The sequence below is a fragment of the Melanerpes formicivorus genome, unplaced genomic scaffold (genome assembly GCF_026170545.1).
Source record: "Melanerpes formicivorus ecotype bairdi unplaced genomic scaffold, bMelFor1.0.p_v2 SCAF_182, whole genome shotgun sequence".
Lineage (NCBI taxonomy): Eukaryota > Metazoa > Chordata > Aves > Piciformes > Picidae > Melanerpes > Melanerpes formicivorus.
Window position 1 is genome coordinate 282,743 of NW_027142534.1, and position 26,451 is coordinate 309,193.

Below are 26,451 nucleotides of genomic sequence, written 5' to 3' on the forward strand. Positions count from 1 at the left end.
CTTCTCAGGCAGAGGAAGAAGAGATCTTTTCCCTTGCCCACTGCTTCCTTGGCTCCCCCAGCAGAGTCATTTGCGGCAGCTCTGCTGTCTGGCGGCTGGGAGGTGCTTTGCTGACTCTCCCTGCACAGGCAGCTTGGTCTCCACATGCTCCTCACCTACCTCATCCTCACTGCCTTGCTGGGGCAGTGGCTGGGTAAGTCCTGGCTCTTCCTCACTGCCTCTTTCTTCTTCTGCCCAGGAACCTCTGAGCAGCCTCAGCAGGTGCCTGTGGGGAAATTCTCTTCCGTTCCAGGAAAACGCTGGGAAAAGTCAGCTCACTCCTGGGGTTCTGCACTCCTTGGCTCAAGATTCTCCTCTTGCAGAGAGGAAAGGAGGGGAGGGAGGGGAGAGATCCCTCAGACACCTTCTCCTTCTTGCCTCTCCCCTTCCATCCATCTCTCTCTGCATCTCTCTTCTGGTCACCCTTCTGTCACTAGAGTGGATCTCGGCTGTCTCTAGGCTCCCATTTCCAACACCAAGAATCAGATCCTGTCCAAGCTGCTAGAGGGAATTTAAAGCCCTCCTCCCACTGACATGGGGTCAGTGCCTCCTGGCTGGCACCTACCTGCCATGGCCTTCAGGTATCTCCTGGCTGGGAACACAGTCAGGGCTCCCACTCTCTACCATTCAGCTCAGCATTGCATAGAGGTATGGAGCTCATAGCCCTTGGAGATGGCAGGGGAGGGCAAGCAGGATGACTTTCTTGCAGCAGCTCCAATGCAACCTGCGGGAGGGGTGCAGGTGCCAGCACACAAAGTTGAGGCATGAGAGGCTGTTCCCTGGTGCTCAACATCTGCAAGCTTTGGGCACTTCCAGAAAGGACAGGAAGCCTTCTTCACCAGGGTTTTGTAGCACTGCTGACCTTTGCTTTCTTCCAGACACCATGGAGCAGGTCACTGTCACCCAGCAGGAAGGAAAAGTCACAGTGAAGCAGAGAGAAACCTTCCACACCAAATGCACTTACCAGACCTCCTACAGTCCTTACTTGCTCTGGTACCAGCAGAAGAAAGGCCAAGCTCCCCAGCTGCTCTCATACCACGCAACAGCTGGCCCCAGGGGAGATTGCCAGGGGAGGGAGGGGAAGTGTCTGGGCAAGGCTGAGCTTGGGGCAAGAGGCCCTCAGCTCTCCCCTGGCAGTGCTGCTTCCCCTGAGCACCCAGGGATCTGCAGGACAGGATCCATGATCTAATCTATTCTCGACTGTCCAGGCAGCAATTCATTCAGTCATACTCTTTATTCAGACATGTTCTGATGTACTGCAGTACCATCTCAGCAATGGCTCAGTCTTCTGATCACCAATGTGTGGAATGCTGCACTGTCTGTGAGAGAGCCAGGAGCACCTCCATGACCCATTGCATTCAGTCATTATCCATTGGTTCAACTTGACCCCCATTAATGACCACAGTCACATCCCTCTGCCCCTGCAGCAACTGGGTTTGTCTTGCCCTGAGACAGAGACAGCTGAAAAGTACTTCCACTCTGCTGTTTCCCTCTTGAATCCCTGCCATGGTGGTTGATGTAAAGGTGCTGCACCTTCTCCTTCTCCTGTCAGCACCTGCAGCAATGATACAAACTGAACGGAGACATCAACATCCTGGTTGAGTGCAGAGAGTTTACTGAGGACACCAAACTGGCAGGAGTGGCTGACACAGGAGGTTGTGCTGCCATTCAGCCAGGCTGAGAGCTGGGCCTGGAGAAACTGAATGAAATTCAACAAGGGCAAGGGGAGAGTCTTGCACCTGGGAAAGGACAACTCCATGGACCAGTGTGAGCTGGGGATTGAGCTGCTGCAGAGCAGTGAAGGGGAAAAGGCCCTGGGGGTCCTAGTGGACAGAAGGTTGCCCATGGGCAGCAATATGCTCTTGTGGTCAAGAAGGCCAAGGGCATCCTGGGGTGGATTAGAAGGCTCTGGTTAGTAGGTTGAGAGAGGGTCTTCATCCACCTCGATGCATTCCTGTGTGATCTGCTCTAGGTGACCCTGCTCAGGCAGGGGAGTTGGATTGGATGACTTCTTGAGGCCACTTCCAACCCCTAACATTCTGTGATTCTGTGGTTCTGTGATTTGGGGAAAAGCTGAAGGCAGCAGCTCCAGCACAGGGCATCCCTGGGCTCTCCCCACCTCTGCTCTCCAGAGTTACAGCCCCAGCTTCAGCCTCATGGCAGCAGGTGTCTCATTTCCCCCAGTGGTACAAAAACAGAATGGATGACAGCCTCCTTCATGGTCCTGGCCATCTCCTCCAGGAAGACCTGGGGCTCTGGAATCAGCCACCAAGAAGAGGGTACCAGGGTCAGAGGAGATTTGTTGTCCCTTGGCTGTTGCAGAGTTCCCACAGAACTCTCTTGGCTTGCCCTGAGAATGTAAGGCTTCAGAAGGTGCCTCCTGGGCTGGTCAGAGTAGTACCCAGAGATCAGAAGCATTCCAGAAGAGGAGAGGGAAAGGAGAGAGCAGGAGGAGAGAAAGGCAGACATGGGCCATGCTTCCAGGCTGAGCCCTTCCAGCCTGGCATTGCAAGGAGGGCCAGGGATGCTCAGACTCGGAGACCTCCTCTGAGCAGGTCTTGCAATGTCTGATCTGCAGAGGTCCTGTCCAACAGCAGGTATGCCATGGAAAGAGTGAAAAGAGTTTGGCTGATTTGTAGCTCCAAGGTTAGACTTAGGCAGAGGACAAGTGCAGATCCAAGTGGTGTTGAGGAAACTGATCCAAGGGTTTGGGCCAACAGAGAAGGTTGGATGGTTTGGGGTGAGCATTTAGGAACTTGACTGATGAGAGCAGATGGAGAGTGTGGCAGGAAACATCATTTATCTGTTCCCCAGAGAGCTGGTTTAGAGAGTGGAGGTGCTGAGAGGGGTGCTGAGAGGGGTGTGCAGAGTTCAGTTTGGTAGTCCTGCAGCCTTGGAATGTGCTGACAGGAGCTTGGTTTAGACACTGCAGGAGCAAGGGCAGGACAAAAAAGACATGGGCTTGAGCTTGGAGAGAGAGGAGGCAAAAGGCATCAGGGAAAGGGATCCCCAAGACATGCAGAGGACAATACGTCAGAGAGGTTGGTCACCAGGTGCAGGCCTAGCCCCCTTTTATCCCTCCCCTGGGAGCTGCAGAAGCTGTTGGCTGCAGGAGCCACATGTGTCACTGCTGGAGGAGACCACAGCACAGGCACTGCAGGTGTGCTGAGCAGCAGCTTTTTCTCCTGCCCATGGCAGTGGCTGTGCCCCTGGCAGAGTCATTTCCGGCAGCTCTGCTCTCGTGGGGCTCTGCCTGGGACCTGTGGCCTTTGGAGTCTCTCTCACACACGCAGCAGGATGGGTCTCAGCATGCGCCTCGCCTATCTCCTCCTGGCTGCCTTCCTGAGGCAACCACAGGGTAAGCACTGCCTTGCACTGCAAGCATGGTTCCTCTCCTGCCCAGGGCAGCCTTATCCCCTCAGCAGAGCTCTGCAGGAGCTGCTCTGCACTTCTGGGCCAGGCTTGGGAAGCCTCAGCTCACACAGGTGGTTTTGCAGCTGCTTTCTCCAGGTGCTGCTCCTGATGGCACAGGAGAGCTCAGATGCAGAAGCAGCAGCTCCTCTCCTGACCATCTCAGCCCTCTTGCCTTCCTGTCCTCTTGCCAAGTGTCCACCTCTCTCAGTCCCTCTCTGCTGCTCTGTCTGGGCCCAATGTTTCACAGCCGTGGCACTGCAGAAGCTCTTTTGCCTCTCAGCACTGCACATGTTCTGACCTTGCAGCCCAACACAGAGGGCTTTGGAGAGCTGAGGCAGGGACATGAAAGCTCTCTGATGCCACTGACATTCTGATGTTGTCCCAGTCCCTCTCCTGGCTGGCACATGTCATTCAGCAGGCCCTGGCTCTCCATTCCTCCTCAATGTCTGCAGTGCCAGGGGTTCCTCTTCCCTGTCTTCCATGACCCTGGGATTAGCTCAGCGAGCAGGGAAGGGGAAGCAGGGTAAAATATCTTTCAGGACCTAGGATGGTTCCTCACCCTGTTTAAGGTGTCCTTGGAGGCAGCACAGGAGAGTCAGGCACTCCAGGCTGTTCCCTGGAGACTCTGGGCAGCAGACATGACAGGAGGGAAGAGCTGGGTGAAAGCTCAGCTCTCTCTGGGGTATCTCTGTGGGAGGGAATTGGCATTCTTGAGCTGTGGGAGCCTTCTCCTCTGTCACTTTCCATCTCCACTTGTTCTGCATATCAGAATCTTTCCCTCAACAGCCCCTGACCTTTGCTCTCTTCCAGGCACCATGGGGCAGGTCACTGTCACCCAGCAAGAAGGACAACTCACAGTGAAGCAGAGAGAAACCTTCCACACCAAATGCACTTACCAGACAGCTAACTTTTATGGCTTGTTCTGGTACCAGCAGAAGAAAGGCCAAGCTCCCCAGCTGCTCTCGTACCACGCAGCAGCTGGCTCCAAGGCTAGCGGCCGTCTGACCACGCTGCTGAACACCACGGGGAAATACAGCCTGCTGCAGCTGGAGGAAGTGGAGGTCTCTGACAGTGCCTTGTACCTCTGTGCTGTGGGTGACACCCTGGTGCAGGAGCTTGCTTGGCTGTGCAAGAAGCCAGGGGAGGGAGGGGAAATGTCTGGGCAAGGCTGAGCTTGGGGTGAGAGGCCCTCAGCTCTCCCCTGACAGAGCTGCTTCCCCTGAACATATGCAGGACAAGATCCTTTTCCAGGAGGGGACAGAGTCTGTGTTCTGCCCAGTGGCTCTGGTCAGGTGATGGCAATGCAGGAGTTTGGGATCACTTTACAATGGAGCCTTGCCACTGCTCTTTGCGTTCTGGATTTCTCCATCTGGAAAGATGATGATGATAAACTCTTGGTCTGCCTCATTTTCCCAGCACAGGGCTACCCAAACCATGAGGAAATCCTTTCTTCACAGCCTTGTGAGCTGCTGGCATCTCAGAGCCTCCAGCAGCACTGAGCTGCTCACTGAGGGAGAGCAGTGGTTGGGCTCTTCATCTGCAGGACCTGCTTGGAGGCCAAGGGTCTGTAACTGAGCTGAGCTGTCAGAAGCAGGACCTGATCCCCACTGCCTGTGCAGGAGCCAGGGATGTCTTCCTCAGCTGCAAGGGACAGTGCCTGAAAGGGCCTCATTGCTGTGCTCCCTACTCTCTCCTTCCTCTGGCAATGATGAATTGGCCACTTGTGTCCCCACCTCATCCCCCAGCCCCCAAGCCAATGCCTTCCTTACACAGCAACCTGAGGCAATGACACCAAAAAAGGAGCCAGGTGGAGGCAGAGGCTGGGCTGTGGAAAACTTGCATGGCTCTGGAGTGGCCATTTGTGAAGGTGCTACTGATGAAGAGGAAAGATCCCAGCTCATGGCATGGGCTGGGTGCTTGTTTTCCCAGTGCTGCCTTTTCATTTCCTGCCTCATGCCTAACCCATTTCTTCATGGAGGCTTCTTCTGAGTGCTGGGACTCAGAGACCCCAGGATGGCCATGGCAGGAATGTGTCAGTGCCAGCAGAGGCCTCAGCTCAAGTACCAAGTGAATCCAATGCAGGAAAGCAGTTTTGTCCTGGTGGGGTTTCCTGTGGCCCTGTTGAAAGGAAGAGGCCCTGCAATCCTTGTCTGGTCCCCCAGGGGCTTCCCTGGGAGCACGTTTGCCGAGTCTTTCCCTTGCTTTTCCTTCTTCCCAACTTGCTCCTGTGCTCACTTGTGGTCAGCTTCCCAAGCAGGTGGCTCTGCTGCCTTTTGAATAACTTCAGTCCCCAGTCTCTCTGGGTGTGACCGGTTGACGTTGTCCCCTTAAGAAAGGGAATATGGTGGACGGAAGTTGGTAAACGGAAAGAATAATCTAAACTAATTTCATTGGAAGAGTGGGAGGAAGCACCTTCTGAACTGGCAGTGCAGAAAAGTATACTGGGCATTCCAGCACTTTATCTTCAGTCTTGCTCCTGCCTCTTCTTTGTGCAGCAGCTCTCTCTGTGCTGGGCTTTCTGACAAGGCTTCGGCCTTCAAACTGACAAACCTGATAAGGCCTGTATTAACTGCTTTCCAATTAAGACAAAACTGCTTTTAACTTCTTTCTTTCTCTCTCTCTCTCTTCTAACCTACTCTGGGGAAAGAGGGGAGAGAGGGGAGAGAGGAGGTGGGGAACCCCCTCGGCCGAGGGGGGAACTCTCATTTCTGTGTTACTTTATTGTATATCTTTGTATATATTGTAAATATTGCAAATTTGTATATATTCCCCTGCATATCCTACATTGCTTTGTAAATATACAGCTCCACTGCTTTGCTAATTCAGCTTGTGAGTTTTTTTTCCTTTCCCTTCAATTTTCTTTCCCTTTACTTTACAGGGGGGAGGGAAGAGGCTTTTTGGCCTTACCCTTCCAACCCCACGACATTATTTTTCTTGGCGCCCAATGTGGGGCAGATAATTAGCTTGATTTCTTACTTGATTGATTTAGTGTTTTCTAGCTGAATTAGCAAACATGAAGGTGTTGTGGTTCGTGGAGCGATTATTCTTTTCAATTTTTGGGGCTCTGGTTTACAGATATTGTTTGGGTTTGACTTTGGATTACCTGGGTAAATATTTGGTGCAGACAATTTATATGTGGGTTATGTATAGAGTTAGACTATGGTATGGAAAATGTATTAATTTATTATGGCCAGTGAGATACAGGAATGTTACCTCCACCACTCTCCCAATTGAGATAAAGGGTTTTAAGATTCCGCCTGAGGAGAGAGTAACTTTAGGTGATGCCTGGGATCCAAAGGTGATTTATGTGATGCGTATAATTCTGCTGCTGGTGATAACTAATGTGTTTTCTCTGTATTCCTTGTGGCGAGAGAAAACGGTGTCCAGAGCTTGCTTTGTTATTAAAACTAGATCAAAAAGAAAACGTCGTGGCTCTCGATCAGTCCCAGAGTCATCTAGTGACGAGGAGTGTGCAGAATCCATGTCAGTTAAAAAGAGGGCTAAAAAGTTAATTGGTAAAGCAGCTCTAAATGACTTTGCTGATTCTAGCAAGTTGCCAAGGGCGTCGGCTGGTATCAACATGGCACCTACTCCTTCTCCTACTCCTTCTCCTCCTTCTTCTTCTCCGTCGGCCATTAACGGAGCAACGTCACTTCCACCCACTCCCTCGGTGGGACCGGAAGTCACTGCCCCAGCAGCTGATTTATCTCAGGACCTGTCAGCTTCCATTAAGGTCACCATTTTCCTTTCTGAGGGGGCCCACACCTTCCCTAGGATTCTTCTTCCCATTAATATACCTGTAGAAGTTCTTAGTGTTCCCTTTAACCTCCCTGGCTAGATTCAATTCAAACTCTGCTTTGGCTTTCCTAACCAGGACTCTTGCTGCTCGGGCAGCTTCCTTATATCCCCCCTGTTCTAGCTGTCCTTCTCTCCACTTCCTGTAGAGTTTCCTTTTAAGTAATAGTGTGTCCAGTAGCTCCTTGCTCATCCAGGTAGGCCTCCTAGCATTCTTACCTGCTTTTCTCTTTGTTGGTATACAGAGCTCCTGGACACAGAGGAGGTGGTCCTTGAATACTGACCAGATGTCCTGGGTCCCTCTTCCCTCCAGGGTTTTGTCCCACGACACTTTGGCTATCAGATCCCTGAAGCCATCAGAGTCTGCACACCTAAAGTCTGGGGTCATAAGCTTAGAATAGTTCCTCCTGATTGCCCTGAGGAGATTAAATTCAACTGCTTCATGATGACTGCACCCAAGGCTGTCTCTGAGCCTCACATTGCTTACCAGCCCTTCCCTGTTGGTGAGAACAAGGTCCAGCATAGCACCTTTTCTTGTTGGTTCCTCTACCATTTGGAGGAGGAAGTTGTCTTCTATGCAGTCCAGGAACATCCTGGATTGCTGGTGCCTTGCTGTGGTGTCCTTCCAGCAGATGTCCAGGTGGCTGAAATCACCCACGAGGACCAGGGCTTGTGACCTGGAAGCCGCTTCTATTTGCCTATGGAGGGCCTCATCTGCTTGGATCTGCTGGTCATGTGGCCTGTAGGAGACCCCCACAGTAATATCTCCCTCCCCTGTCCTGCCTTTAATTGTAACCCATACGCTCTCAACCAGCTCATCATCCCTCCCCAGTTGGAGCTCCACTGATTCCAACTGGCTATTGACATAGAGGGTAACACCTCCTCCTCTCCTTCCCTGCCTATCCTTCCTAAAGAGTTTATACCCATCTATCCCTACATTCCAGTCATGGGATTCATCCCACCAAGTTTCAGTAACATCCACTATGTCGTGGCATCCCAGCAGCACAGTGGCACTTAACTCATCCTGTTTGTTGCCCAAGCTGCACGCATTCGCACAGAAGCACTTCAGCTGTTTAGCCCCTGGAGAAGAGGAGGCTCAGGGGAGATCTTATTGCTCTCTACAACTACCTGAAGAGTGGTTGTGGCCAGGAGGGGGTTGGTCTCTTATCTCAAGCAACCAGCACCAGAACAAGAGCACACAGTCTCAAGCTGTGCCAGGGGAAGTTTAGGCTCAAGGTGAGGAGAAAGTTCTTCACTGAGAGAGTCGTTTGCCACTGGAATGTGCTGCCCAGGGAGGTGGTGGAGTCACCATCCCTGGAGGTGTTCAAGAGGGGACTGGATGTGGCACTTGGTGCCATGGTCTAGTCATGAGGTCTGTGGTGACAGCTTGGACTCAATGATCTTTGAGGTCTCTTCCAACCTTGGTGATTCTGTGATACTCTAAGAGGTTCATTGAGATGACAACTCCTTTTGAGACAGAAGGAGAAGGAGCCTCAGCCTCACGTGGTTCTCAAGGAGAAGGAAGCAAGAGAAATGGATGAGAGAGTGAGGAGCTGGGCTGGATTTTGTCCTGGGCCCTTCTTGCCCCAGGCTGCCAGATACATCCCTTCTACAAGTGATTGTGTTCTGACAAGCTCATCTTGCTCCCAGCTAATGCTGAGGGCTGTGTTCTGGCTTACTGAGTTGATGTCTTTTTGTTCACTGTTTCATGCCAGGCATGTTCTCAGTGAGGGCATCTTTTTGTGACAGGATGAGAGGCCCAAGCATTTCAGGAGCAAAGCACCCCAGAGTGGGCAGAGGACTCAGCTCACATGCTGGAGGAATCAAGGAAATTACACCAGTCTGGGTTGCACCTTTGAGTCTTTCTCTGGTCCTGTCGGCAGGAGTGGCCATCTTCTGGGTCTGACCCTAGCCTGCCTAACACTGCTCCAGGAAGACACTGCTAGCCTGGTTTGGCTCCTGCTGTTCTGCACCAGGGAGGGGGGAATGGGGAGAGATATGGTGCAGAGTCCTTTCCAGATCTCAGAGTGGAATCAAATTGTTTTAGTGAGACAGAATAAAAATAGGAATATAGCCAATGAGTAAAGCTTACAGCCCTCCAGGTGCTGGGAACCCTGGACTCATGCAACACTGTGCAGACCCAGCTGGATTGTCCCATCCTGAAAGAGCTTTTGGGTTGCTCCCATGCTGTGGTGCCTTTTAGTTTGTGTAATACCAAAAACTAATCATACATCATCTCCTTACATGCTGGAAGGTTATTTCTGCCATAGCACCCAGCAGTGTGCAGCACAGGCTGGCACAGGGCACTCCAGCAGGTTCCTCTGCAGCAGCTACTTGTGCCAGCACCCAAGTCTCTGGGCAAGGCTCCTTTACCAGCTTCCTCCTCCTGTCTCGGAGTCCTCATGTGTGGAGAAATACTGAACAGCTGCTTCCAAATAACAGAGGCTGAACTAAGAGACACGTGAAAACCTTTTGAAAAGAACATGACAGCTGTTTGCCAGAGCCCCAACGCTGTGAGGAGCTGCTGTGCTTCCAAAAGCCCTCCCCACTCTGAGGAGCACACAAAGGCAGTTACACTCTTCAGCATGAGAGAGAGGCTGTCTTGCAGAGCAAACTTTGCAAAGGGAGAGGGAAAGCCAGGGGACAGTGCAGGAAGGCACTGATGCTGTCTGCTCTCTGATGTGAAGACAATCAAAGGCAAACCGTGAGTGGGCCTTCCCACCCCAGAGGCATGACTGTGTCACATGTGCTGGCACAGTCTGCAGGGTGCAGCCATTGCACTGAGCTGCTGGGAGTGTCTGGTTCTGTTGTGTGCTGAGAGTCTCCTGAGGGACGGATTCTGGAGGTGGGGAAAATGATCTTGACTGTGGCTGTGCCAGCTTGTGTCCTGCTAATCCAATCAGGTGGGTGTATCCCATGCACTTCCTTCCACAGATTTTAGTAGGCCATGGAGAGGACTAGGCTGTGCTGATGAGGTCAGGGAGAAATGCAGAGGGGTAGAAGTAGATACCTGGATTTTCCTTTTCTTTGGAAAGGCAGAAGGGTTTGGGGCAGTGACAGCTTTAAACAGAGCAAGGGAGAGGAGGAACCAAGCTGCCCCAAAGACATTTCTGCCTGTGTTGCAGGTTTTGTTGGAAGTGACCCCCAGAAGCAATTCCTCTCCGAGGTGTCTGCCACAGTTGGACAGAGAGTGGTTCTGCCCTGCCAGTACAGCTCTGAGGAGAGTATCAGCACTTTGAGTTTCTTCTGGTACCGACAGCTGCCAGGGAAAGCCTTGAAATTTCTCCTGCATGCTTATAGTACTTCAGACAATGCAAAGTTCCGTGATGGCAACTTCACTGTGGTGGTCTACAGAAATAAATCAGCCCCCTTAGAAATAGCAGCTGTCTCCCTCCAGGACACTGCCACTTACCACTGTGCTCTAAGACACCACGTCACGCTAAGCCCTGCTTCCACTCGTGCAAAATCTGTGTCGCCAAGAACAGCGCAGGAGGGCTGAGGCTCTTCAGCTTTCAACCTTCCTTTCAAACCTGAAATGATCCTCTCCTTCTTACATCAACCTTTCCGGTACCTGCCAGTCCAACTGCTCCCTATTTCCTCAAAGATCCCATCTATGCAGAAGTATTCAGACCAGGGATGTAGAAATGCAGGGCTCTGAGTCTGTCTGCAGATGAGCTGAGACATTCAGCTTTCCTCATTTCCTCACACAGAAACCAGCACCACTCAAGAAAAGGATCAACATGCTTGGACAGAACGTCCAGGTGCAGCAACAATCCCTACCTCGTCTTGGTTTCTCCAGAAAGTAAGGCTGCAGAACCAAGCACTGCTGGGGGGGACACTGCTGGCTGAGCTCTTGGCCCAGCCGTGGAAGGAGCTAGGACAGACATGTCTCTGCTTTGCTCCTGGCCAGCCCTAACCCTTGACACAACTACCCAATGCATCACAGATCCTCATCTTGTTCTTTGCAGAGCAACCAAGGAGCAGAAAAGCATCTTTTACCTTGATGCCTCAGCACTGGGCAGGGTATCCTTCTTAACCAGATGGTTAAATGAGATCCTTCCATACTGTGAGAAACAAACTCACTGTTGAAATTTATAACCACTTTATTATAAAATAAAGGCAACAGAGCGCTGGGCACATAGCGAGCTTGCTAGAGACGTGCCCCAACAACACGAGGTGAACTTATAGAGACAGCAAACATACATATTAATATATTCAAACATACATATTCATATATTCCCCAGCACGCTCTCCACCCCTCTCCATCAGGACAGACAAAACCTGCACTTTTGACCTGGCCAGTCTTTAGACTTGTTGGCACTTCCCCTTTCTCTCCCAATACCCCACACAATACAGACCATCAGCCCAACGATCCAGCCCAACGATCCAGGCCAACGATCGAGCCCCACGGTCCCCAGTAATTCCCCTTACCAAAGCCAAATATTATAACCAGTTTCTCACACATACCCTCCTTAGCATAAAGTCATCTCCTTTGGGAAATGCTAACACAGAGAAATGCTGAAGAAAGTGTAGTAAAACTAAGGCATATCGAAGAGATCAACAGACCATGAGGCAAGAGGGGGTACCTTTTACAGGTATACACTGCCATGGGATGATCAAATAATGACGATTGATAAAGCTGAGTAAGTACTGGAGTACTGTGCCCAGCTATGGGATGCCCAGCACGAGAGTGACATAGAACTGCTGGAGCAGGTCCAGGGGAGGGCCACCAAGATGATCAGAGGGCTGGAGAAATCTCCTAAGAAGACACTCTGGCTGAAAGAATTGTCCAGCCTGGAGAAGGCTCCAGGGAGGCCTTATAGATGCATTTCAATATCTGAAGGGGGCCTAGAGGAAGGCTAGAGAGGGACTGTTCGGATAGCCCTGTGATGACAGGATGAAGGGCAATGGTTTGAAACTGGAGCAGGGCAGATTTAGGTTGGACATCAGGAGAAAGTACTTTACAATAAGAATGGTAAAATACTGAAACAGGTTGCCCAGGGATGTGGTTGAGGCCCTGTCCCTAGAGACATTCAAGAATAGACTTGATGTGTCCCTGGGCAGCCTGCTCTAGCTGGAGCTGTCCCTGCTGACTGCAGAGGGGTTGGACAAGATGACCTTTGAGGGTCTCTTCCAACCCAGTGCAAGCTGTGAATCTGTGAAGTTGATGAATACTAAGACAAAAGATAATGATGATGGTGATGATGATGAGGATGACGATGATGACTGATGGAGTTCCCTGGAGGTGTGCTCACAGTTTGGTAGCACTGGGCACCAAAGGGCAATTTGGCTCAGCCAACCAAAGTTCAGGCAGGGCTCAGCTTCACCTGTTCTCTCCATGGAACAGACCCAGAAGCTTCCCACAGCCACAGAGGTCCTGTCTCCAACAGGAGTTTTTCCCACCAGGACTGTAACTGTAGTATGCTGGGCATCACCACAGGGGATCTGAAGGACCCTTTCTTGTATCCTAGCAGGAATGACAGGAGAAGATACACAAAGGTGCCCTGGCAATTCCAACAATTTTCTCATTACAACCTCTGTGCCCAGGGTGTGAGCTCTGCAGTGCTGAGGGGAAGGAGCACCTCCCTGCCCTGCTGCCCATTCTTTGTCAAGAGCACCCAAGATACCATGAAGGCTCTTTGCAACAGGAGCATGATCCTGGTTGCCCACCAGAATGCTCAGGTTCCTTTCCGAGCTGATGTTTCCAGCTGAGCAGCCCCGGCCTGATCAGGTGCGTGGGGCTGCTCTTCCCCAGGTGCAGACCTTTGCTCTCCCCGTTGTGCCTTGCAGGAGGTTCCTGCCAGAGCGACAAGGCTGGAGTGCCTGTCGCGGTCCCTCTGGATGGCAGCAGAGACCTCCGTCAGCCTGCGTTAGTGCAGCGCTCGGCAGGGCACAAGGCAGGACAGCGCTCGGAGCGCGCTGACAGCCCAGGGCTACCTTTGTGCGCCGGGGCCGGGCGCGCTGCCGACCTCTCCCCACGTTCCATCCGTCTCGTCCCCTTCCCACCCTCGCACTTCTGCCTCGAACGGGCTGGGGCAGGGTTGTCTGGGGCGGTCAGGGGCGGGCCTGTGTGCGGCTGCCGATGTCGTCCGGGCTGGGTCCGTGGCTCCTGGCCTTGTCCGTGGCCGCGGGGCCGGCATGCGAGAGCCGGACGTGGCGGGCAGCGAGGCCAGCACTGGGCCAGGAGGCAGAGGGCCAGGGTGGCTTTGGGCGCTTGGTCCGAGGGCGAGGACCAGGCAGGGCTCCGTGGCGGGCAGGGCAGGCAGAGCACTGCCCCGGGCACAGGGCTTAGCCGGCACAGAGGCAGGTGTTGGCTGTGGCTGTGCCGGGCTGGGGGCTCTTGGCCGGGGCGGCAGGGGAACAGCCTCGGGCCCTAGTCGCACCCAGCCGGCTGCCAGCGCTCTCCATCCGCAGCGGTGTGTGCGCAGCTGAGGCTGGTCCAGGCCGGCGGAGGGCTGAGAGCGTCCGGGGACTCGGTCACCCTGCACTGCTGCGGGCACGGCTTCGCCTTTGGTGGTCATGGAGTTCGGTGGTACCGTCAGACAGCCGGTGGCTGGCTCCGGTGGCTGTCCTACATCAATTTATACGGCAGCAGTGGCAGGTCGAGCCATGGTGTCCCGGGACAATTCCCAGTCTGAGTCCTCGCTGTCCCTGTGGGCCCTGCACCACTGGGACTCTGCAAACTACTTCTGCACCGTTTCACCTGGGCACAGAGGCGGGAAACCCATCTGAGCTTTAACACAAGCCCGCTGAGGCTCACCTTTATTAGAATAAACCTTTATTAGAATAAACCAAACCAGGTTGGAAGAGACCTTCAAGATCATCGTGTCCAACCCATCAACCAATCCAACCCACCCAAACAGCTAGCCCATGGCACCAAGCACCCCATCAAGTCTCCTCCTGAATACCTCCAATGACAGCGACTCCACCACCTCCCCGGGCAACCCATTCCAATGGGCAATCACTCTTTCTGTATAGAACTTCTTCCTAACATCCAACCTAAACCTCCCCTGGCGCAGCCTGAGACTGTGTCCTCTTGTTCTGGTACTCGGTGCCTGGGAGAAGAGACCATCATCTGCCTGTCTACAACCTCCCTTCAGGTAGTTGTAGAGAGTGATAAGGTCACCCCTGAGTCTCCTCTTCTCCAGGCTGAGCAACCCCAGCTCCCTCAGCCTCTCCTCACAGGGCTGTGTTCCAAACCCCTCACCAACTTTGTTGCTCTTCTCTGGACTCGTTCCAGCAAGTCAACCTCCTTCCTAAACTGAGGGGCCCAGAACTGGACACAGTACTCGAGGTGTGGCCTAACCAGTGCAGTATACAGGGGCATCAGGGTGTTCAAGCAGCAGGGCAGCATCTCGGTGGTGCTAAGGGGCCTCAGGGCTGTTCTTGTTCAGCGTTGTGCTGTCAGCCCTGCACCACAGCTCTTCCCTGCGTTTTCTCCCTACTGCACATAGTGTCATTTATTGCCAATTAAAACTGAGTTTAATGGTAGGAATTAAAACACAACCCTCAATGTATCCCTCTGGAGGAGATGTCCAGCACACAGCTGGGTAAGTCCACCTTGATTTGGGTGCGCAGTTGGCTAATGGGTTGATCTCAGAGAGCTACAGGAAGTGGAGCACATCCTCCCTTCACGACATTGTTTCCTTCCAAGGCGCAGCAGGGGCCCAGCTTACTCTCTTCTCTGGGCTGGCCCCATGTGCAAGAGAGACAAGCAAAGCTTCACCATTGATGCAGCCTCCACGGACTATTTAACATCCCCAGGGAGTGATGGTCCCAGAGTGCTGGCAAACAGGCTGTGGCACATCAGGAAGGGCGTGGCATGGCAGTTTCTGTGGCAGATTGCACAGGCAGGGTGAGTGGGCAGGGGAAGGCTCTCACTGAGGAGATTGGCCCCCGTGCAGAAACAGTGAACGTGTCCAGAGAAGGGCAACAAGGCTGGGGAGAGGCCTTGAACACAGCCCTATGAGGAGAGGCTGAGGGAGCTGGGCTTGTTTAGCCTGGAGAAGAGGAGGCTCAGGGGGGACCTCATTGCCCTCTACAACTACCTGAAAGGTGGTTGTAGCCAGGAAGGGGTTGGCCTCTTCTCCCAGGCAACCAGCACCAGAACAAGGGGACACAGTCTCAAGCTGCGCCAGGGGAGGTTTAGACTCGAGGTGAGGAGGAAGTTCTTCACCGAGCGAGTCATTCAGCATTGGAACATGCTGCCCAGGGAGGTGGTTGAGTCATCGACCCTGGAGGTGTTCAAGAGGAGATTGGATGTGGCACTTGGTGCCATGGTCTAGTCATGGGGTCTGTGTTGTTAGGTTGGACTCGATGATCCTCGAGGTCCTTTCCAACCTAAGTGATACTGTGATACAGTGGTCTCTACCTGACAGAAGGCCATGGCCACCTCACATGCTGCCCCCACCACCACTTATGCAGCTGCCCAGTCTGAGCTTAAGGGAAGGCCTGCAACCATGCAGGCATCAGGTTGCAGAGTGTGCTCAGCTATGACAGTGGTGCAGGAGGGCATCCCAGAGCTCCCCTGTAGGACACGTGCCCAGGGAGAGGTGCTCCTCCACTTGGCAACAGAACTTGGTGAGCAGGCTGAGAAGCATCAGGGAGTGGAGGCACGGCCTGCCTTCCCCAGAGCAGACTCAACCATCACAGCTCACAATGAGGGGGAATGGAAAGAGGTCTCTGCTCAATGCAGCAAGCAACTTCCTCCACAGCTTCCCACACATTCCCAGCTGCCCCCACATAACAGGTAAAGGGCTCTGGGCTCTGAGGGACAGTCAGACAATGACAAAGATGGAACTGCTCCCAAGGAGCTACCAAATGTAAGGCACCATATATCAAGACTGCCTGCAGCAAGAAAAAGAGAAGGGTTATTGTTGTTGGTGATGCCCTTCTGAGAGGAACAGGGGGTCCTTAATTGTCAACCTGACCCATCCCACAGGGAAGTCTGCTGCCTCCCTGTGGCCCAGGTTAGGAATGCGATAAGAAAGCTCCCCACTCTGGTGCAGCCCCCAGAGTATTAGCTACTGTTGACCTTCCAGATAGGCAATGATGAACCAGAGAACAAAAACTGGAGGGATGTCAGGAGGGACTTGAGGGACTTGGGTTGACTGGTTAGGGGAGTGGGAGCATAGGTAGTGTTCTCCTCCATTCCTCCAGTAGCAGGGACTGACACAAATACCTTGAGGAAGACCCATGAGATTAACTCTTGGCTTCGAGCCTGCTGCCACCAGCAGGACTTTGGGTTTTTTGATCACATGATTCCAGGCCTGCTCCCAAAAGGGGAGAAGGGTTTTATCATGGGAGTTGGCTGGGCTCACTGACAGGGCTTTAAACTAGATTGGAAGGAGGAAAGGGAAAGGACCAGGCTTGCTGGAGACAACCCTGGAACATCTGTGGGACAGTGTGATGGCTCCAGTGCTATCTCAGGGGAGGCAGGGGACAGTGGGCCATGTGATATGGAAGATGCAAGGGTCACTGATGAGCTAGGGCTCGCCATAGTGCCTGGGAGAGGTCAAGCAGGGAGAAGACCCCTACCCTGCACAAAGACCCCCAGCTGAAAGGTACCTCTGCCAATCATGGAGCATGGTCAGCAAGCAAGAAGAGCTCAAAGCTGTTGTCCAGCAGGAAAACTATGATATTATTGCCCTGATGGAAACACGGTGGGATGAATCCCACAGCTGGAGAGCTGTGTTGGATAGCTGTAGGCTCTTCAAAAGGGATAGGCCCTGAAGGAGAGGCAGTGGAGTGGCTCTGTATGTCGGGGAAGGCCTCAACTGCCTGGAGCATGATGGTGATGGTGATGACAGGGGTGAATGCTTGTGGGTTAGTTCCTAACACAGCTGGTGAATGAGCCCATGAGGGATGGCTCTCTACTAGACCTGCTGCTTGTAAACATGGAAGGAGGTGCAAAGGTTGGTGGCCATCTTGGACAAAGTGGCCATGAAGTGGTGGAGTTTACCATTCTTAGTGAAGTTAGAAGGGGAGTCAATAGAATGACATCCTTGGGCTTGTGGAGGGCAGACTTTGACTGGTTTAGGAGACTGGTGTGGTGCATCCAGGCAGGCTGGACGTTCCTCAACCCAAATCTTCAAAGGCTGTCCCTCTGCATGGGAAAATGAGCTGCTGGGGCAGAAGAGCAGCCTGGCTAAGTAGAGACCTTTGGGTAGAACTCAGGAAGAAAAGGAAAGTCTCCTGGCTGTGGAAGGGGCAGGCATCTGGAAAAGTACAAGGCTCTGTAGGGAGAAAATTAGGAAGGCCAAATTTGAACTAGAACTCAATCTGGCCAGTGCCATTCAAGAGAATAAAAAGAGCTTTAATAAGGTTGTGAAGAGGGAAAGAAGAGCTGGGGAGAATCTCCACCCACTGCTGGGTGTCAGAGAGAGAACCTGGTGACCAAAGACAAGGAAAAGGCTGAGCTGCTGAATGCCTGCTTTGCCTCAGTATTTGTCAGTGACACCAGTTGCTCCATGAAGGTTCAGCCCCTGGAACTGGAAGACAGGGATGGAGAGCAGAAAGCAACCCCCACAATCCAGGAGAAGGTGATCAATGGCCAGTTGTGCTGCTTAGATGTGCACAAGTCTATGGGACCGGATGGGATCCACCCAAGGGTACTTCAGGAGCTGGCAGCTGTGCTCACCAAGCCACTCACCATTAATTGTCATCAGTCCTGGCTGAGGAGGTCCCAGCTGACTGGAGGCCAGCAAATGTGACACTCATTTATAAGAAAGACCAAAAGGGTGATCCAGGGAAGTACAGGCCTTTGTCTGACCTTGGTGCCAGGAAAGGGTATGGAGCAGGTCAGCCTGAGTGCCAGCACGCAGCACATGCAAGATAGGCAGGCAGGCAGGCCTAGTAAGCAGGGTTTTGTGAAAGCCAGCTCCTGCCTGACTAATCTGAGGCTGGTGAAGGGCCTGGAGCACCTGGCCTATGAGGAGCATCTGAGGGAGCTAGGGGTGTTCAGGCTGGAGAAGAGGAGGCTGAGAGGAGACCTCACTGCTTTCTACAGCCCCCTGAAAGGAGGTTGGAGTGGGGAGGGGGCAGCCTCTGCTCCTTGGTGGCAAGCAACAGGAGCAGAGGCAAAGGTTCCAAGCTGCACTAGGGGAGGCTCAGGTCTCAGGAAATATTTCTTCCCAGAGAGGGCTCTCAAATATTGGAATGGGCTGCCCAGGGCAGTGCTGCAGTCACCATCCCTGGAGGCATTCAAGTGTCATGTGGACATGGCACTTAGAGACATGGTTCAGTTTTGACCTTTCAGTGCTGGGTTGGGAGTTGGACTGGATGAGCTTGGAGGTCTCTTCCAAATGGATGTATTCTCTGATTCTGTGCTCTGTTGCTCACCCTTCACCTCCACAAACCAGTCAAGTTTCCAAGTCGAGGTGCTCCATCACCTGCCAGCCCCTGTCTCCAGCCTGTCGAGGTCCCTCTGGATGGCAGCAGAGGCCTCTGTGAGGCTGAATCCACGCCGAGCTCATGCCCTGACCCCCCACGGCAGGGCCGGGCAGGACAGCAGCGGGGCTGCCCCGAGCCCGGCACTCTGCCGGGGCTGTGCCCCACATCCTTCTCCGCCCCTCGAAGGGGCCGGGCAGGGTCTGTCGGAGGCGGTCAGGAGCGGCCCCGTGCGCGGTTCCGCTCGGCTACCCTGAGGCTGCCGCCGGGACGATGTCGCCCGGGCTGGGTCCGTGGCTCCTGGCCTTGTCCGTGGCCGCGGGGCCGGCAGGTGAGGGCTGGACGGGGCGGGCAGCGAGGTTGGCAGAGGGCCAGGAGGCAGAGGGCCAGGAGGCAGAGGGCCAGGGTGGCTTTGGGCGCTTGGTCCGAGGGCGAGGACCAGGCACGGCTCCGTCGCGGGCAGGGAAGGCAGAGCACTGCCCCGGGCACAGGGCTTGGCCGGCACAGAGGCAGGTGTTGGCTGTGGCTGTGCCGGGCCGGGGGCTCTCGGCCGGGGCGGCAGGGGAACGGCCTCGGTCCCTGGTCGCACCCAGCCGGCTGCCAGCGCTCTCCATCCGCAGCGGTGTGTGCGCAGCTGAGGCTGGTCCAGGCCGGCGGAGGGCTGCGAGCGTCCGGGGACTCGGTCACCCTGCACTGCCGCGGGCACGGCTTCGAGAGGTTCGGTGCTGTTTGGTGGTACCGTCAGACCGCCGGTGGCCGGCTCCAGTGGGTGTCCTATATCAGCTCTGATTCCTCAGTAGTACAATTCGAGAACTCCGTGGAGAGCCGAGCCATGGCGTCCCGGGACAACTCCCAGATTGTGACATCTCTGTCCCTGCGGGCCCTGCTCCCCCAGGACTCTGCCCACTACTTCTGTGCTGCTGCACGGAGGCAGGAAACCCAGCTGAGCTTGAACACAAAGCTGCTGGGGCTCGACCCAGGCTGTGCGAGGATTGGAGTTGGGGAAGAAGGTGACGAAGGGCTCTAGAACATTTCAGCCTTTACTCACCAGAGGTTTTGCTGCCAAGGAAGGGCTCTGTTACTGCAGCCTGCAGCGTGAGAGGCACCTGGGAGGGCACCCACAGCTTCAAGCTCTGCTTCTCCAGCCCCGCCTCTCACCTTCGGTGGTGTCATCGACTGAGGGAGGGACTAGGAGCTGACCGCAGTGGCAGAGGCAGAGGCAGGGCAGATGTGGGCAGAGCTGCTCTGCAGGCAGAGAAGCCGAAGAGAGGGGAGACAGAGCAGGCCTGGCCATGTGGACTGCCATACACGTGGGGTTATTTCCCATCCTGGGTAAGGCAAAGGAAGGGCTGATGGCCCCCACAAGCAAGCATGCCCCAGTGCTCTGCATGGCTCTGTGGAGCTGTGCTGACAGCCTGCAGCCTGAGCTGCCCTGGCTCAGCCTCCTCAGTCTTCCCTGCAGAGCACAGTGGGAAGGGGAATCCTCCTCTTTAGCTGTGAGTCAGGCACCTGCATCCAGCCTGCCCCCTCTGTAGGGGGACAAGAGAGGCTGCTCCTCCCTAAGTTGGGTTCCTCTGCCCGTGGGGTACTGCAACCCATCTTGTAAAGGTCACTTCCAGGATTGCAGCCTAGAGCCCAAGCCCTACTTGCCTGTGGGAGGTCTTTGTCTCTCCTGTGCTCATTCAGAGCAGTTTCAGGAGCAGGAGTGTGGGTTCCTCAGCTAGCCAGCTTGGCAGAGAAAAAGTGATTTATACCCTGGGTACAAAATCTTTGTTCCTGAAAAGGGAGAGTCAAAAAAAGCTCCTTCTGTGGCATGGAAAAAGAGAGAGGGCACTGTGGTGTCTCCTTCTTTGTGATCCCTGCCTCCTATGCCAGCTCTATCCCACTGCCCATCTTTGTCAGATGGGTTCAAAGAGAGCTGTTGAGTGCTCCAGCAGCTCCAGTGCCATTGCAGTGCTCTCACCAGTGTTGTCCTGACCTTTCTGAACCTGGGAGTGATCATGGCTGCTTCTTCCTCACTGCAGCAGTCACTGGCCAGGTGGCCTTGGAGCAAGCCGGGGAACTGAACCTGAAAGAGGATGCTGGAGGCACCTTCCTGTGCAGCATGAGAGGAGGCAGAATGGAGAGCTACTACATGATGTGGTACCGGCAGGGTCCTCGTGGCACTCTGGAATGGATTTATAGGGAAGGTGATTACTATGGAGAAGGTTTCCAGAATCACTTTAAAGGATCACTGGAAGCCTCTCAGAACAGATTCACTCTGCAGATCCAGGCAGCAAAGCCAGGGGATGAAGCAGTGTATTACTGTACTGCTGATAGTCGCACCCTGGAGCAGCTCTGCAGCAGAGTGGCCCAAAAAGCAGTGGCAGAGAACACAGAGGTGTCAGCATTGCTGACTGGCAGCTGCTAACCAGGTCACAGTTAGTGTCATGTGGTGGCAGGTGCAGGAAACAGACCTTGTGCTGGCAGCAAACAGCAGGCATGGGTGGTTGAAGGGCTGAGAGTATCTCTGGTGCAGGAGGATCTCTGGGAGGCTTCAGAGGCTGTGTGGTGATGTGGAGGTTTGTGCTCATTGCCTGGGCTCCGGCCCAGCGCTGTCCATTTTCTCCTCTGTGGCTTGGCTGTGGAGCTGTGGGTTCCTGGGGATGCAGTGGGGCAGCGTCCAGGAGTACTGTGGTGGCTCCAGCCAGGCTCTTTAGGAAGGACAGGTCAGTGTGGGTGGTGCTGTGGTGGGAGGCTCCTACAGATCACCTGAACAAGAAAGAGAAGTAGGCAAGGTGAGGTAGTCTGAGCTTGCCTGGTCAGCAGATACACAGCTGGCTTCACTTTATCAGTCCCCACCCTCAACTGGACAGTGGGAGAAAGTAGAGTGCAAGGGTCACGAGTCAAGATGAAGACAGGGAGATGACCCAGCAATTGCTGTCACAGCTTGGGAAAGGAATTTAATTTCATGCAAGGAATCACAGTAGGATGATGAGAAAGAAGAACAAATCTGAGTACCCATTGCCACCACCCTTCCTTTCTTCCCAGACTCAACATCACTCCTGACTTCTCTACCTCCCCCCAACAAGCAGGGCACGGGGATGGGGAATGGAGCTTGCTGCCAGTTCCTGACCCTTTTCTCTGATGATTCTTCCTTCTCATGCTCTCCCCCTGCACCAGCAGAGAGCCCCCCCCACGGGGACAGTTCTGCATGAACTTCTCCAACAAGAGTATTTCCCATGGGCTGCAGTTCTTCCCAAAGCCCTCCAGCACAGCTCCTGTGCATGGGGTGTAGTCCTTCAGGAATGGACTGCTCCAGCATGGACTTCTGCTGGGCATGGGCACCTACAAGGAAATCTGCTCCTGCCTGGGCTCTGGCCTACAGGACCACTGTTCCTGGCAGGAACCTGCCCCAGCATGAGCTCTCCAGTGATCTCCAAGCTTCCTTCAGGGCACATCCACTGACTGGTGCACGGCATCCTCCACAGATTGCACGGTGGTGTCTTCTCCACCATGCACCTTCGTGTGCTGCAGGGAGTCAGCCTGCATTGCCACAGGCTGCAGGAAAATCTCTGCCCAGGTGCCTGAAGCTCCTCCCCCACCTCCTTCCTGACTGACCATCAGCATGGCTTTGTGAAGAGGTGCTCCAGTCCTATTATCACCTTGGCCTTCATTTGCCTCTTTCCTGGAGGCTGTTTCTCCTGTGCTAGGGAGTCAACAAGTAGACCCTGTGCCCAAGGTGTGAGCTCTGCAGTGCTGAGGGGAAGGAGCACTTCCCTGACCTGCTGCCAATTCTTTGTCAAGAGCACCCAAGATGGCATGAAGGCTCTTTGCAACAGGAGCATGATCCTGGGTGCTCACCAGAATGCTCAGGTTCCTTTCCAAGCTGATGCTTTCCAGCTGAGCAGCCCTGGCCTGGTCAGGTGGGTGGGGCTGCTCCTCCCCAGGTGCAGACCTTTGCTCTCCTCATTGTGCCCTGCAGGAGGTTCCTGCCAGAGCGTTTCATAGTATCATAGTTTCAGTCAGGGTTGGAAGGGACCACAAGGATCATTCAGTTCCAACCCCCCTGCCATGGGCAGGGACACCCCACACTAGATCAGGCTGGCCAGAGCCTCGTCCAGCCTGGTCTTAAACACCCCCAGGGACGGGGCCTCGACCACCTCCCTGGACAACCCCTTCCAGGGCTTCACCACTCTCATGGGGAAGAACTTCCTCCTCACATCCAGCCTGAATCTCCCCACCTCCAGATTCATTCCATTCCCCCTAGTCCTATCACTACCTGAGATCCTGAGAAGTACTTCCCCAGCCTTCCTGTAGCCCCCTTCAGATACTGGAAGGCCACAATGAGGTCACCTCGGAGCCTTCTCTTCTGCAGACTGAACAGCCCCAACTCCTTCAGTCTGTCCTCATAGGAGAGGTGCTCCAGCCCTCTGATCATCCTCGTGGCCCTTCTCTGGATACATTCCAGCACCTCCACATCCCTCTTGTAATAGGGGCTCCAGAACTGGAGGCAGTACTCCAGGTGGGGTCTCACCAGGGCTGAGTAGCAGGGGAGGATCACCTCCCTTGACCTGCTGGCCACACTTCTCCTGATGCAGCCCAGCCTGTTGAGGTCACTCTGGATAGCACGCTCTGACCCCCTTCAGCGAGGCAGAAATCGGGACAGCGCAGAGCCAGCAGCCTTCGTGTGCCAGGGCCATGCTCCGCGATAGCCACTGGTCCTGCCCCACGTGTGTCCCTCGCGCTGCTCTTCTCCTGCCTGGGAGCACCTCAGGCTGGGGCAGGGCTGTCGGGGGTGGTCAGGAGCAGCTCCAAGTGCAGCTCGGCTCAGCTCAACTCAGCTGCTCTGCAGCTTCCACCGGGACCGATGTCGCCTGGGCTGGGTCCGTGGCTCCTGGCCTTGTCCGTGGCCGCGGGGCCAGCAGGTGAGAGCCGGACGGGGTGGGCAGCCAGACCAGCACTGGGCTAGGAGGCAGAGGGCCAGAGCAGCTTTAGGTGGGCCAAGGGCCAGGGCCAGGCACAGCTCCGTCGCGGGCAGGGCAGGCAGAGCACTGCCCCGGTTGCAGGGCTTGGCCGGCACAGAGGCAGGCTGTGGCTGTGGCTGTGGCTGTGCCGGGCTGGGGGCTCTTGGCCGGGGCGGCAGGGGAACGGCCTCGGGCCCTGGTCACACCCAGCCGGCTGCCAGCGCTCTGTCTGCAGTGGTGTGTGCACAGCTGTGGCTGGTGGAGACCGGCGGAGGGCTGTGAGCGTCACCCTGCACTGCCATGGGCACGGCTTTGACAGGTTTGAGATTGGTGCCGTTCAGTGGCAGCATCAGACAGCTGAGGCCAGCTCCAGTCGGTGTTTTACATCCACTTCTCTGGTGCCACAAAGTACGTGGCAGTGGTGCAGGGTCCACGGTGTCCCAGCACAGTTCCCTCTCCAAGTCATCTCTCTTCCTCTGGGCTCTGCACCCCCAGGACTCTGTCAACTACTTCTATGCTGGTACACAGAGACAGGAAACACAGATGAGAGTTAACAAAACTCTTGCCATAGTCCCAGCTCTTGGCTTTTTTGTTGAGATGGAGCTGCATCCCAGACTCCCTGCAGACTGCTCCCAAGAGTCCTGTAGTTACAGCACACGGTTTTGAAATGTTTCATTCTCACACAGAGTTTTTCACTTGGTCCTGTCCTGTTCTTCGGTAATCCTCCTTGCCACCTTCCCATGCCTCATAACAGTCCTTGCTACTCTCATGCTCCAGAGCTGCTCCAGCTCTGAAAACAAGTTCCCTGTCAGTTCCCTGTAGTGCAGACACTTGGTCATGGCCCATCCAGTGGGGTGTGTTGATGGCCCTGCTCTGGCCTTGGGTATGTCTTATGTGCACTTGGTCCAGCTCACCAGTTTTGCCACTGGAGGGATGTGCAGAGGAAATGAAGAAAGTGCAGAGAGTGTTACAGGAGCTCACTGGAAGAAAGAGGAAGTCTCCTCTCGCTGTTCTGATGCTATAAAGGGAGCAAGAGCTTGTGAGCCATGTGTGTTTGCAGCTGCTGCATCCTGGCAATCACAAGCAGAAGTTCAGGGAACTGGTGGAGTAGACAAAGCAACTGCCTGAGCTGTTCCTGCCTGTTCACCCTTGTCTCCTGGGTCACAGGTGCCCTTTCTCAGGTGCAGACAGAGGCCTCTGGTCCCACAGTAGGGAAGATCTCCGAGTCTCTCATGCTCACCTGCCACATCTCTGGGGTACTTATCAACGATAGCAGCTACGCTTGGGACTGGGTCCGTCAGACTCCTGGCAGAGACCTGCAGCATATTGCATTGCAGTATCCTTTCACAGGACTCCAGCACATTGCTTCATCCTTCCAGACCCAAGTCACCATCTCTGCAGACCTCTCCAGGAACCAGCTGTTGCTGCAAGTGCTCTCACCTTCAGCTGCAGACACGGGCACCTATTTCTGCAGCACCAGAGAGCTAGAAAAGGGCACAATGCTTGAAACAGAGGCAAGGCCAGGGCAGAAATGAGAGGAGGGGATTTAAATCCAGCCAGGTGTTTTGTAGTTGTCTGTAAGAAGACTTCTCAGGAATAGCCTGGGCTGGCTTTCCTGGAAAGGGGCACAGCAGTGCTACAGCAGCAGCAGAGTCTCTTAGAAGCACACACAAACCCCATGAACATGTTACTAATCTTAGTTATTCTCTCTCTCCCACAGACAGAAAGCAGAGAAAGGTTTATTTAAGAAGCACAACAAGCACTGGAGGAGTAAAATTTGAACATGGAAACCCAGAGTGGCATAGAGTTGTGAAACATCGTGTTCAGAGAGGCCCAGAGCAGTAAGAGCTGACCTGCAGAGCCTCTTTTCCTGCCACGTGCACTTCTGCCCTTCAGCGGTGCTGGCTGAGACAACCAAAACACTTGGGGTCTCACACTGAGAGCCAGCCTGGAATTCAGTGGCACAAACTCAACAGTAAGGATATGGAGGGTGTCCTTCACCAGAACAAAATTCCAGCTCTCCATGGACTTAGAATCATAGAATTGTTAGGGTCAGAAGGGACCTCAGGGATCATCTAGTTCCAACCCCCCTGCCTGTAGCCCTGTAGGGCCTCTTCTACTTGGGTGGTCTGGAAGATCCTTGTAAAGGAAAAGGCAGGTGGAGAAGAGTCAGCAGGACAGAGCAAGTAGAGGAATAAGGTGCTGTGCCAGAGTGGGGAGCATGTCTGCATAGGGCTGCTCAGAGGCTCCCATCTGTGGGGAGCACGCCCAGCACCAAGAGATGTGGACCTCCAGAAGGTCTGACCTCCAGAAGGCTCTGTTATTGCAGCCTGCAGCGTGAGAGGCACCTGGGAGGGCACCCACAGCTTCAAGCTCTGCTTCTCCAGCCCCGCCTCTCACCTTCGGTGGTGTCATCGACTGAGGGAGGGACTAGGAGCTGGCAGTGGCAGAGGCAGAGGCAGGGTAGATGTGGGCAGAGCTGGTCTACAGGCAGAGAAGCCGAAGAGAGGGGAGACAGAGCAGGCCTGGCCATGCAGACTGCCATACACGTGGGGTTATTTCCCATCCTGGGTAAGGCAAAGGAAGGGCTGATGGCCCCCACAAGCAAGCATGCCCCAGTGCTCTGCATGGCTCTGTGGAGCTGTGCTGACAGCCTGCAACCTGACCTGCCCTGGCTCAGCCTCCTCAGCCTTCCCTGCAGAGCACAGTGGGAAGGGGAATCCTCCTCTTTAGCTGTGAGTCAGGCCCCTGCATCCAGCCTGCCCCCTCTGCAGTGGGACGAGGAGGTGGTGTAGTTTAAGCTTCATCCAGAATCCCAAAGCCCCAAAGGAACAGATTTTTGCCTCCCCTTCCCCCTTTTCCTGGCAAG

The 26,451-nt window shown here is 54.4% G+C and overlaps 1 gene segment (V, D, J or C); it reads left to right on the forward strand.

Annotated features, from left to right (window-relative positions):
- Nucleotides 1-26,451, forward strand: part of LOC137457531 (T cell receptor alpha chain MC.7.G5-like) — a 94,921-nt gene continuing 68,470 nt past the window's right edge. The window contains 2 exon segments of the C gene segment in view: nucleotides 1-193; nucleotides 4,264-4,559. Coding sequence covers nucleotides 145-193; nucleotides 4,264-4,559 — 345 coding nt within the window.